The sequence below is a fragment of the Balaenoptera physalus genome, assembly GCF_965194825.1.
Source record: "Balaenoptera physalus genome assembly, chromosome: 8".
In the NCBI taxonomy this organism is placed as follows: domain Eukaryota; kingdom Metazoa; phylum Chordata; class Mammalia; order Artiodactyla; family Balaenopteridae; genus Balaenoptera; species Balaenoptera physalus.
The window spans coordinates 25,378,889-25,391,929 of NC_138887.1; the positions used below are offsets into that span (position 1 = coordinate 25,378,889).

Sequence of the window (13,041 nt, forward strand, 5' to 3'; positions counted from 1 at the left end):
TTCTACATTTATATCGACAGGAAAATCAGGTGTTTTGAGAGACAACCAAGCATTCTACATGTTTAATTTAGAGCAATCTGCACACACCCCATTGTGCCCATCCTCCTGAGGCTTCACATGGCCCATTTGTTTGTCTCTCCTAACATTTTCACAGATGCAAATTTAAGTCAATTCTAATGTAATGTTATGGCAAAGAAGGGTTGGTATTTTTAAAGTGACAGACGTCATAAGAATTTTACATTCCTTTCCGTGGCAAATGTCAAAATGACTGCCATAAAAAGCCAGGTTCCTGGCACTTGAAAACTTGCTGCTTCAATGGTTACCATCAAGTTGTACTCATTAGTCATTGGTATTAATGTAAAGTTTCATCTAAAACATCTCTTCCCTCCACGAATCAATTAAAAATGTGCAGCAGAAATTTCATTTAACTGTTTTATTTCTACCAATAAGAGAACAGTGTTTGTGAAAGGCTAAACTCCATTTATATTATAAAGTGAAGGAGTGGGGTTCAGTGAGTGTAACTAATCATCAATTGGATGAGTCAAACGAAAATTGGCCTTTTTCAGTATGCTCTTGGCAGATTTTTTTTCTGACTTCTGTGTTCATTACTAAAAATGCAACTGGTCTCAATTTTACTCTTCTGTGCTCGCTCAATTTGCAGGGTTGTCTGAAATCATTCCTATAAACATCATGGATAGATTGCTTTATTCACTTGCAAATGTTCTGTCTTGAAGCTGAAAACTTCCATCTTTGACAATGAGAGGTTATCAGTGGCAAAGTTGTGACTTTTAAAAATAGACTCAATCTCCTGTGGCACAGATCTCATACAACAAGTGCTGGCTGAAATGTCAAGACGAAGCACATCAAATCCTTTGTGGTCCTGTTTTCTTCATGGTCCCTTTTAAGATACAGGTTGTGTCCTGAACCTAGAGACAGAACACTTCACTCACTCTAGTCCACTGCATCTCTTTTCATTTCCTCTTTATGATTAAAGGCTACACAACTTTTTAAGAAGAAACATTTTTAAGGCCTGCTAAGCATCCCTTTTCCCATTCATTTCAGGTTTTTCTGAATGAAAACAACAGACCAAATGATATGTTAGCACAATAATCTAGCTCACTAACCCTTAGTCATCAATTCATGATCCCTTGAAGGCAGAGAAATCTCACGTGGTACAAATAATAAAGCCTGGCCATTAAACAGTCCTTCAAGATTCCCCATGCATCCTCTCACTTGATCCCCATGATATAATACTGTGATTCAGGATTAGGTTAATATTACCCTTGTTCTGCAGATGGAGAAGTTGGACTTAGTGTTAATTCTGCTCTACTTTACACTGACTCCTTTACCCTCTTGGCCTCATTGCTAGAATATGCAGCCAGCCACAACTGGAACAGGTAAGATAATGGGTGCAAAGAAATCCAGGCTCCTGCCATGTAAGGGCAGCAAAGTACAGCAGCTAAGTGTAGGACTCTAGAATCAAGCTGCTTGGGGTCAAATTTTTTTCCTAAAAAAACTCAGAAAAGTCCTTCATACTCAAAACTTAACCTTCCTCATCTATAAATCAGGGATAATACTTATCTTAAGGGACTGACTTAAAGGTTGGATGGATTAAAAAACATGCAGAGTATTAATTCACAGTGCCTCACATTCAGGAGCTCAAATATGTTAGAAAGCAATATAACAATAATTGAAAGATAGCTGTAATTATTAGTGTCCAGACTTTCTGTGGGTAGAGACATCAGAATTAGCTCAAGCAAACTGTGAATAACTATGGAAGAGAAAAAAGAGCAGTCACAAAATGGAAATAAATATCCGCCCTAACTCTCCTCATCTCTTGTTACAGACCACAAGGGTGGTTTTTCCACACTGCACTGGGACCAATGAGATCAAGACTGATTCTTAGATCCGCGGCATTTGCAATCCTACCCGTTCATTCAGTCATCTTGGAAACTCAGGGAACTGCTGTGATGGCAGCTGCCAGTGATTTTCAGACCTTCAGGAGACCTGAGATGCCTCTGTAAGGGTTGACCAGGGACATGCTTTGCAGGAATATTTGTCAGTGGTTTGTTGTCTTATTAAATTCATTATATTGTTTGGGTTTTTTTTTACAAGGATCTGTTTCAATTCAAATTTCTGCCCTCTGCTAAAGAACAGACGTGGGGTTTGGGCAGGTGGGGGTGGGGGAGAAGCACGGACAAAGTAGGGCCATAAGCCACCCCTATCTGCCAAAAACTTAATAAGTGAATAAGGCTAAATTGCCAAAATCAAGAACTATTTGTTCTTTTTTTGTTTTCTTTTGCTTGATATTCCTGTAACATCTATCATAAGCACATACACTTATTAAATCTAATGACATTTTGCAAAACTCCATGGGTCTTCAAGATGACAATGTCTATTTTAAAAAAAGAAAGAAAAGAGAAATAAAGACAAAAGAGAACCAAACGTTGCTGTGTCCAAAGGAAATATAGTGATGTACTAGAGCCTTGTTACTTACTACCAAATAAAGAAAAACTCTGGTCTGTACATCTCAAAATGTGAACATTACTAATGTGCATTTATTACATTTCTGAATCATGTCATTCCTTCTTGAGCATGGAATATATAATTTGGAACATTCCTCCAAAAACATCTCCAGTAAATTAAAAGTGTATCTATCCTATATTCCAACCATCTGCTTTAATTCTCAAGGCTGTTTCATATTTCAAAAGTTACTTTGTAAGACCGTGTTTTTCGTCTTGATCCCTTCTTCAGCTGCCTCGGTCAGAACGTTCACCCATCAATCATGGCCTCTCTCATCCTTTTCATCTCTCTGCCATTTGGTCTTCTCTCTCTGATATGCTCAAATCTCCCCTCTGGTAACACTTATTTAGTTGCCTCTACAACCTCCCCCGTCCCCCAGGAACCTTTTTTTAAGAATTGCTTCTTCCTCTATCCATGGTACTAGCAACTGGCCTGTTGCAGTGCAATACCTCTTAATGAGATTGGACCAGGGTATGAGAAGTGACCCAAGCTTAGGCAACCAAAATCCTTTTTCCAAATCCCATCTCCTGGTCTCAAATGAATGAGCTACAGATGGTCATCTGGTCCATATTCAGATTACCAACATATCTTTCTTTAGGAGGCTATGTTTTGGACTAGGATTCTAGTCTCAAACTGTTTGAAAGCTTCAATAGGGAAAATGTAAACCTTCACAGGCATTCAACAACATGAGCGTCAGGAAGCAGATAAAGTCAGTTTGCAAGGACAGAGAAGAATAAGGAGTCAAACAAAGAAAACCAGAGGCTAGAGCAAGAGACGATCCTAATAAAAGCTCCACCCCTTTCTGCAGGTGTTGGCACATCCTTCACCTTAACTCCCATGACTGATCATCCAGCTCCAACTACCACTGAAAAATATTTCCCTTTTTGGTTCAAGATAGTCCTATGGTTTTCTACTACCTGCGATCCCAAATGGCCTATTAAAACTCCTATTCTCTAAGCAAAACAAAAGAACGCCAAATCCCTTACACTATCTGCCTCTGAACTTGCCACGCTCTCCCTTTCCTCACATTGTCAAGTTCCTTTAAAGAACAATCTGCACTTGCTGCCTTCATATTCTCACCTGCTACCAACGCTTCAAGGCAAGGAAACCATGCTTGCATCCAAAACATTCTACTGAAACTGCTGTCACATCAGCAACGACCTGGTGATTTCCTTAAAGGGCTCATCTTATCCGACCTCTCTGCAATATGAAGGATCAAGACTCTTCTTTTGAAACTCACAGTGCCTATCATAATAGATACTAAATAGATATTTGCTAAATGAATGAATGGACCCATTTGCTGGCTTCAAAGTTACTCAATTCGCCTCCAAATCTGCTTCAGATATGTATTTCCAATGGCCTAATAGTCATCTATAGAGACACCACAAACTCAAAATGTCCAACAGTGAGCATGTTACTTTCACCCCACCACCAACTTGCTATTCCTCCTCTGTGTCTAGTCTAGGAAGCTCAGTATAACATGATCTACCTGTTAAAGAGCCTGGAGCCATCTCCAACACTTCTCTCTTCCTGATTCCCCCAATCCCATAACCAATAGCACCTGAATATTTACCTCTACAGTATGTTTCATCCCTGCTTTGCCTTCCCACTGCCACTATTCTCTTTAGACCTTGGGCATCTCTCACTCTGGGATGCTGCAAGAGTCTACTAACTGCTCCCATTGTCCCTGCTTAGAATATTGTCTCTTTAATCCATTTTCTACATACTATGATTCAAAATCTATTAATTTCATTTTTAATTAAATAAAAGTCTTAGGATGAAAGCCAAATTTGAGTACCCAGAGCTGGGCTACCACAAATGTCCATGTGTTGTGAACAATGCCCGACTCCCCTTTGGGTCAGGTAGGAAGAGAGCTCTGATGCAAAAATTGTATAACCTAGACTCAGACTCACGGTTCAGTCCCACCAACATCTCTTCCCACCCAGGAGTTCTATGCCTGACATGAAACAGCCCGGGCGTATTTCTTCACCACGTTATGTGCTTTTCCTCGATCATGCATTGCCAGGTTCCAATGCTTCACAATCAGCCTGGAGTTGGGAATGTCTTCCTTGGGGACTCTCTTCCTCAATGTGGATTATCAGCATGTAGTTCAGTGCACTACATAATTTGCTCTGAATAATAATAATTGCATTAATCATTCAATTAAATTACATTTGATGCTAAAAATCTTTGAAACAGGAGACATTAAAAGAGACAGCATAAATCAAAACTATTTTTAAAAAGAGGTACTATGTACTTAGAGGTCTAAATAGTCTTCAGTGTACTACCTAGAAGCCTAGAACCTGCAAGCTATTTCATTTCTTATAATCTAAGGGATGGAATTTACTAATGGAATTTCTTTCTTGATTATTAGCATTTAAGGTTTTAATAAAGTGTTATACTAATATTTCTTATACAATGAACCATTTTCCCAGAGTTATATAAAAAATAAGAACGCTTAATTGCTTCTATTTTTTGAGGTCTAGACAATTTTACTGTCTTTGGTTTCTAAGGTGAATTTCCATATATGAATATTTAGGTCTCTAAAAACAATTATGTGCAGTAAACAGCATTTCCAGGATAACCGAGCTCACATGGAAAATGGGAAAAAAGAAGAAAATAAAATAAAGCAAAACAAAACAAAATAAAATAAAATAACTAACTGCCAACCTTTAGCATCTTTAATGTAACTTTGCACCTCGCAAATCTGAGGGCTCCTTTGCTCCACTGACACACGCATCATTCCTCACAGCATCTCCACCATAACGCCTCTTTTTTTTTTTTTAATAAATTTATTTATTTATTTGTTTATTTTTGGCTACGTTGGGTCTTTGTTGCAGTGTGCAGGCTTGTCATTACGGTGTCTTCTCTTGTTGCAGAGCTCAGGATCTAGGTGCGTGGGCTTCAGTAGTTGTGGCATGTGGGCTCTAGAGCGCGGGCTCAGTAGATGTGGCGCACGGGCTTAGCTGCTCCGCGGCATGTGGGATCTTCCCGGACCAGGGCTCGAACCCGTGTCCCCTGCACTGCCAGGTGGATTCTTAACCACTGCGCCACCAGGGAAGTCCCACCGCCACAACACCTCTTGATTATTTTTTTAAAACAGATTTTCCCAGTGTGCATAAGCTCATTTATTTTACTGAGCCATTCCTCCTCTGACCCTCAAAATGAAACATCATTAATGTCTAACCATCCCTTTATATAGCCTGACAGAGGACAATCTCAACAGCTCACTTCACACTTTCCCCAATTATCCCCACAGTATGTGGGCAAATGTCAAAGGAACAACAGTCTAGGCCGTTTGACAATTTTGGTGAAAGTGTTGATAACGTATTACAGATTTATCTGTGCATCAAAATCCCTCAACAATTTCCCTATAGAGAGAAAAATCTAGTAGTAAGAGGTCCCCGAAACAGTGAGTGAAGATTCAAGTGCAAAGGACCCAAAATTGAGGTCTGGCACAGGTAACCTGATGGAAAAGAAACCAAAACTTTTTCTCCATTTGACGTGATGTTATGTACAAATAATAATAAACTATGACGAATAGTAATTGTGTGTGTGTATGTGTGTGTGTGAGAAAGAGAAAGAGAAGAATTAGTAATTAATTATTTGAATGAAAGAATTCAGGAATTATTTTTCAAAATTTGCCAGGAGACTACTGTAATAAATTTTTAATTACTCAAGGAAAAGAACTTCAGATAAACAGTAGGATTATCCCCAAATCTGAATCATTTTAAATGGGCAACACCATTATTTCATCATTTCTAGTTTAAGTTGTTCTTCCATTTATGATATAGAATTTAAAATGTATCCGAATTTTTTTAATCCAGCAGAAGCATATGGTTAAAAAAAAAAAAAAAAAACCAGCAGAAGCAAATGTTAAAATAACATTTAGCCAGAAATATCCCACATTCATATTCAAAGAGAACTTTAAATATTGCTTCATATGTAACAGCCTGATTCTGTATTATTGAAATTAACTATAAAAGTGTGCCAGTTTGTTGAGGCCACAATGTCAATCTTTTCCTTGTTTATAATCTTGTTAGAATCTATATAAATGGTAAATTTTAAAGGAGCAATGGAATTGAATTACCACAAATTAGATAAAGCCTATAAGAAAGAAAAACCTAAAAGTTTAGGTTTTACAAACAAAATTTTCAAACCTGTGCACGTTTATCCTTGAATCCTAAAACATGGTGCGTCAAATGTTTAATTCTTAAAAATTTCAAAGTATCCCATATCTAAATAGCAGAAATAAAATTGCTTAGTATGCAAAGACCTTTTAATAAGAACCCAGCACTTCAAGTGCAATAGTCCCTTCCGCATATTTGTTTTGCTTAGTCCCTTCCTCATATTTGTTTTGCTTAACAGACTGCAAGCCTATCTTTAGAACCACGTTTCTGTTGTTACTCATCAATTATGTTAATAACTTGTCCAACAGGACCTGAACATTTTCAATAGTTCATCTGATTCTCTTGAAAAAATTCTTCTTAAATGCTGGTGTTATAAAAATATTCTGAATGAGATTTACTCCCCATAAACAGTTGTGGATTGGCAGAGAGCTTTCAGCACGCACCTTTGTTAATAACCTTACCTTACTCAGGTTCTTCTACCCTAGCAAAACACCTGAAGAAGTTTAAAAATAAATACGTGTGTGTACACTTATATATACATAGAGAAAGATATAGATAGACACATAAAATATTATCTATTAAATAGAGTACTACAGTAAGATAAACTAGACAAATTATATAATGATGCAATGTTAACATATTCTGGACCCTCAAGGAAAAGGTGGTAAGTACTATATTTTCACAAAGTACTATCACTTTCATCTCAATTAACACTGAAGTCAATCACTTTTTTTCCTTAAACTCTGTAAACAATATGACACAATAATTTCCAGGTTTTGTGCATACAGAAGAAAACACGAACCATGTGTAAGCTACGTGGTTGACTATCTCGGTGCAGTTCCAAGTTTATTGGAAAGCAACCATATGAAAGCTTAGGGAACAGTTGTGGTACTATGCATAAATAGTCCAGGAAAAGAAAGACTGGCTCACACAGTGTGACACAGCGCCTGATACATACCATATGCCTTAGGTAAGTGTGTAATAGATGTAATACAACAGAGGTCACTCCCCATGGTAAGCAGCTTACATGCTTTTTGAAATACTAGGATAGACATCTCTTTTATTACAAATGATGGAAGGCTGTCACTTTAATAACAATAAAATGTTACTCTTCAGAAATACTGAAACAAATTCTGATTTTTTTTTTCCAAACTTCCATCTAAGTACGCTCATAACAGAGTTGATTATGTCCACACATGGAAGACACTGAAAGAAATCAACAAACTGGACAATATGCCTAAAATATTTCACTTTAACCATTTAAATCCCCACTTTTTAGGTTATAAGTAGTTTGACAACACATATTAGGTACAAGATGTGAATTCAGAAGAACAGATTATTTTCTTGAATATTTGCATCTGTATTGAAAAATAAAAAGAACAGAAATTTCTGTGCATGTGTTGAATATAGAAATACTCCAGAGAACACATTAATTTAAATAATACAGTTTGTTATGGGCACGGTTTTTGGTATTATTTTTTAAATTCCTAAATGCATTGTCATTTCTTATGACTATATACTTCTAAATGTAAACAGTAAATTTGAATACATAATTTCCACGTGTTATTTATGTTTCTGCAAAATGTCACCGTGTGTAAGCCCTAGAAGGAAGAGCATTTTATGATGTTATTTTTATCAATGTTGGAGAAGTATTGGAAAGGCATCTACAAAGCAAGGTCTCTATGAAGGAAGAGAGTGGTAAAGTTTTTACCTATTTTCAAAATGAACAACTTGCGATAGAATCTGATTTTATATGTATTTATTAAAATTAAATTGGTGAAAGCCATAGGAAAATAAAAAAGGCACATTTTATTTCCTTTTATAGACCATAATAAGCTTAGATTCTTGTACCTTCCCAAAAATGTTTTTTTAGACTATATCCATTTCAGTCTGCCTAATGCTCATGCAAAATGCCTATCCAAACAGCTACCCATATAACCATGTATAAACATTCCTAAATTTAATATCATGTTATTACTTGTCTAGAAAAATATATCTACTGTTGCATATTTTAAATGTACACCTGTGGAATAATAAATGTTGTCATGTGGTTAAGCTGATGAAAACTAATCAAAGATCTAAGAAAAGGATTTATTAATGTTCACTGTTTTTAGGTTTTATTTCACATATAATACTGTATCTCATAATTTATCATAAGGCACATTTCCTTCTCTATGTTGTATGTGAATAGAAATTGCTAAGCCCAAATGAGAATAATTATGTCACTTCTAACATATGAAAAAGATATCCATTCCAAAGTTATGACATAGAGAATTTATTTTCTGTAGACTTTATATGTAAATTTTTCTAATAATAGAAAAATATTTATATCCTAAACAGTCAAACTCCAAAGTACTATTCTTTTATGAGATTTATGCTTATTTCCTATAGATACCAGTAATTCTTACTAATATATTTATCCTATTATATAGTTTAAATATATTAAAATTCCCATATACCAAAGGGCTCCCAGCCAATTATTCTGGACTGATTGGCATTTTGATATGACTGAGATAAAAGTTTAACATGAATAGTAGTTATAACTATGTGCTTTTTTAAAAAAACTGGATTTGTAAATAGATTCTAAAATTAGGAGTGACAGATTTAAATTAACATTACAATACTGGCTACCATACTTATTATCCTGAGTTTTAAAATAGAAGTGTTTTCACATATGTGCCAAGAAATTATTTCTAAAGCAAGGGAGAATTCCCTTTAGAAAACGACATTTTAAACTATCAATATAACATGTGCATACTATAACATGAAAATGATGTACTTTCCACTCATATACAAACCAATATGCACTAGGTGTCTGCTACCAGATGGCATACTTATGTTTCACACCTTATTGAAACAATCATTGCCAAAAGAAAAACCTAACCTAGCAAAAGAATTGTATCAAAATTCCTTCCTTTGAAAAAAACAAACCCAGTTTTTTTAGTGTTACCTCTTAGAACAGTTTAACTACTATTTTAATTCAGAATATGCTACATGAGAATGTATGTTAAACCAGAGAAAATTAAAGAAAATATTTAGAAAGGTATTTATGTTTTATTATAATAATGCTTAAGCCCTTAATATTATTGTAAACATACTAAAAAACAAAAACAAAAACCTTTGTATTACTAATTCTAATTCAGGTCCCACTCCCATGAGTGCATAATAAATTTTATACTGTGTTGGTGGCATATTCTTCCTCTTCTGATGATAAAAACTTCTTACATTACTTTTCCTGGGAAAAATAAAATGATCAAAAAACCAAAAGAATTTACTAATGATTTCCAGAGAAATGTATATATAGAAGCACAATAATTTGCTTTTAGTGACACTATAATCTTTGTACTGAGTTTTTAATGAACTTGGAATTTTTCCCAAAGATTTGAGATTTATCCTGATAAATTCTCTGTATCAACTCTTTTCTTGCAAGAAAAGTAAACAGCACCACATCTTAATAAAATTAATGCTGTATTTTTTTTTAATTTCATAAAGTTTACTCAGAAATACAACATGAAGTATAAATGCCAACTCTCATTTCTCCTTTCCTCAGAAGGTTACCAACTTTTCAAAAAAATAAAGATGCAGAAGCCTTACAAAAACATTGCCAATATTTCCTAAAAGAGACTGACTTAGCGCTACAAAATCTTTTATTAAGCTCTTTTTTACAAAATAATTAGTGTTTCATATTATTTGAAAATATCTTAAATTTTCATTGTTAAAAAATAAATTTCAAAGCCTTTCAAAGAAAAGAAACTGTGGCTTCCTAAGTCCTATTTTTGCCCACTATTTATTTTCTTTCTTGTCTTTAGTGAATTTCTGACCATGAAAATTGAGCTATTTTAATGTTAGGAAAACATTTATTACAGATGTCCTTCTTACAACAAGGATTCTTTTATTAATATTTTAGCATGGTCTGTTCAGGAATAAAAGGTTGTATTTTGTAGTATCTTAAAAAATCATAGTTTTTCCTAATGGTGTGATGAAGCATTCCCTCCAAATGAGAGAAATATTGATAAATTGTCAGTTAAAAATAACACTTTAAAAATGTGTAAACTGAACACATTGACTGCTTTAAAGCACCACTTCTTTGACACAAAATGCAAGCGACTCGCTTGAGTTCTAGCTTTACAGGCCAAGCTACAAAGAGACTAAAGAAACAAATATATAGAAGTGTAATTTCTTAATAAGAGTGAATAATTTTGAAGCATCTTCAGTGTAATTCTTACTCTTTTCATGTTTCAAAATATCCGCTTGGAACATCCTGCCAATTACAGGAAGATCTACAGATGGCATTTACCCTTGTGCTTCATAACAAAAAGGATCTGCAATCATTTTTATGGAAGATTATCTAAAAAGGTACATGACTGTAAATCAATGACAAAAATATTAGACACACCCCTTCGCCGAGTTAGAATGTGCATCCTTCGGATTCTTGCACTGACACCTAATGTAATAAATACTTTAAGCTGAACCTTAAATAATAGCTGCAGGATTTCAACTGGTAAAGATTCACGGTTAGTATCCACCACAAACTCCAGTATTCAGCACTCAGCCAACAAAGGACAGCAAATAATTCCCAATAGCAAAAATACCGGGAAGGCTACCTTAGGCTTTGTTTTTGTTATGTAAAATTCATTAAAGTGACTCATCCACTTACGACTGCCTACTCTTAGAAGCTTTAAAGTAGCTTCAAGAACCAAAAAAAAAATGCTTTCCCAGACCTGATAGGCTATTCCGCGCATTTAAAAATATGTGTATATTTTTATGTGCCACTGACTTTGTCTTTTTTCCAGCCTAAAAGAGAATTATTATTTTTCATTCCCTTCCTGCCCTGTGACTATACAGCTACCTTCAAACACTCTATTTCCAGAACAGCAGCGAGGTTTTTTTAAGCTATTTTAGAAATGGTAAAAATAAGAGAAAATTGCAGGAGACTCTGGAAACAGTCCCTCCCCCAAAGAATAGGTTCTATCCATTCTAAGAACAGGAACCGCGTGTCCGTCGGCACTTAAATGTTTCAAATAGAGGGTGAGGGAGGTTGGGTGGCACGGTCCCGGTACCTGCGAGTCCCTGGGGGACAGCACCTCTACCGCGTGAAGCGAGCACTCCTGTCATCAGGAAGGCTGTCGAGCGCGCCCAGTAATTTGGGCTTCAAACGAGTTTGTATACCACAGCAATTAGAGAGCATCCCAGAGACCAAGTGCGGGGAAAGTGCGGGAAAAGTCCACGCTACCCTGGCCAGCCTGCAATTACCTATGTGCAAAATACCCAACCCAAACACAACTTTTTATAGGACTGGGTTTGATGAGAGCGGGTATCTGGCTGGAAACTTTTCCCACAGTACAGCTAAACTCTTTTAAGTCCAAGGAATCCTCTTAGAGATGGGCTGAGGCGCCGCGAGTCGTCGGCGGACGTTTCCCAGGACAGCCCGGCCCCGCCGAGGCTCCCGAGACGCGGGTTCCGTGCGCATTCCGGCGGCGAGCAGCGCGCACCTCCCGCTCGGCCTCTCCAGATCCAAGTCGGGCTCACTCCCCACCCCCACGGGCAGAGAAGCCCCTCAACTCGGGAATGGAGCCCGCGCCGGGCTTCCGCGGCACCCCTCGGCCCGCACTCCCCGCCCTGCCCGGGCACTTACGTGACGGCCGAAGGGAACGGCTCCTCAGACGAGGGGCCGATCAGCAAAGATTGGAAAAGTGTCAGAGTCAAGGCCAGCAGGCAGCCAGCAGCCATCTTCGCGATCGAAGATCAATCTCGCCTCCCTTCCCAGCCTGGGGAAGGACCGGTGCTGGAAACCGCGGGAGGAGGAGAAGGAGCACGGTCAGCCCAGACCGCGGACGTCTGAGGGCTGGCGCGCCCAGGGCCGGGGCCGGGACGCGGGCTCGCGCCGGGGGCTGCAGGGGCGAAGCCCGGCGCGGGGGGAAGGGGCGGCGGCGGGCAGACCCACTAGCGCGCTTCGGCTGCTCGGCGCCGCGGCAGTCTCGCCGCCGCCGCCATCAAGGGCGACTTTGGAAACAGACCTGGGCAAGCCCGCCGGCGCTCGCGCTCTCGCTCCCTCTCGGTTTCCTCCTTGATTTATTCCCGCGATTGCCGTGGAGAAGGCGGGGGCGGAGGCGGGGGCGGAGAAGGGGTGACGGCACTGGGGAGGGGTGGGGTGGCTGCAGGAATGGGGGAATGGCAGGCGGAGAGACTTGTGGCAGAGAGAGAGAGAGAAAGGCTCCGTCTGGCTTCTCCGGGCAAGTCGGAGGGAGGCGGCTGGGGGTGGGCAGGGGGAGGGCTGGGCGTCAGAGCAGTCGGGCGGAGACGGGCCGGAGCAGCCCTCCTCCATACAAGGGAGAAAGGAACTCCCAAAGTCGGCGCCGGCTTGCCCCAGCCGCCCGGCGCGCAGAGG

General features: G+C 38.4%; 1 protein-coding gene across 9 annotated transcripts in view; it reads right to left on the minus strand.

Annotated features, from left to right (window-relative positions):
- CACNA2D1 (calcium voltage-gated channel auxiliary subunit alpha2delta 1) overlaps positions 1–12,836 on the minus strand; it is a 503,964-nt gene extending 491,128 nt beyond the window's left edge. For 8 of the 9 annotated variants that reach the window (XM_082473444.1, XM_082473442.1, XM_082473443.1 and 5 more), the window contains exon 1: positions 12,289–12,836. In XM_082473444.1, coding sequence (XP_082329570.1) covers positions 12,289–12,383 — 95 coding nt within the window. In that variant the 5' untranslated portion in view covers positions 12,384–12,836. The remainder of the gene's footprint in view (positions 1–12,288) is intronic. The other variant, XM_082473437.1, reaches the window with a different exon arrangement.
- Positions 12,837–13,041: the final 205 nt, after the last annotated feature.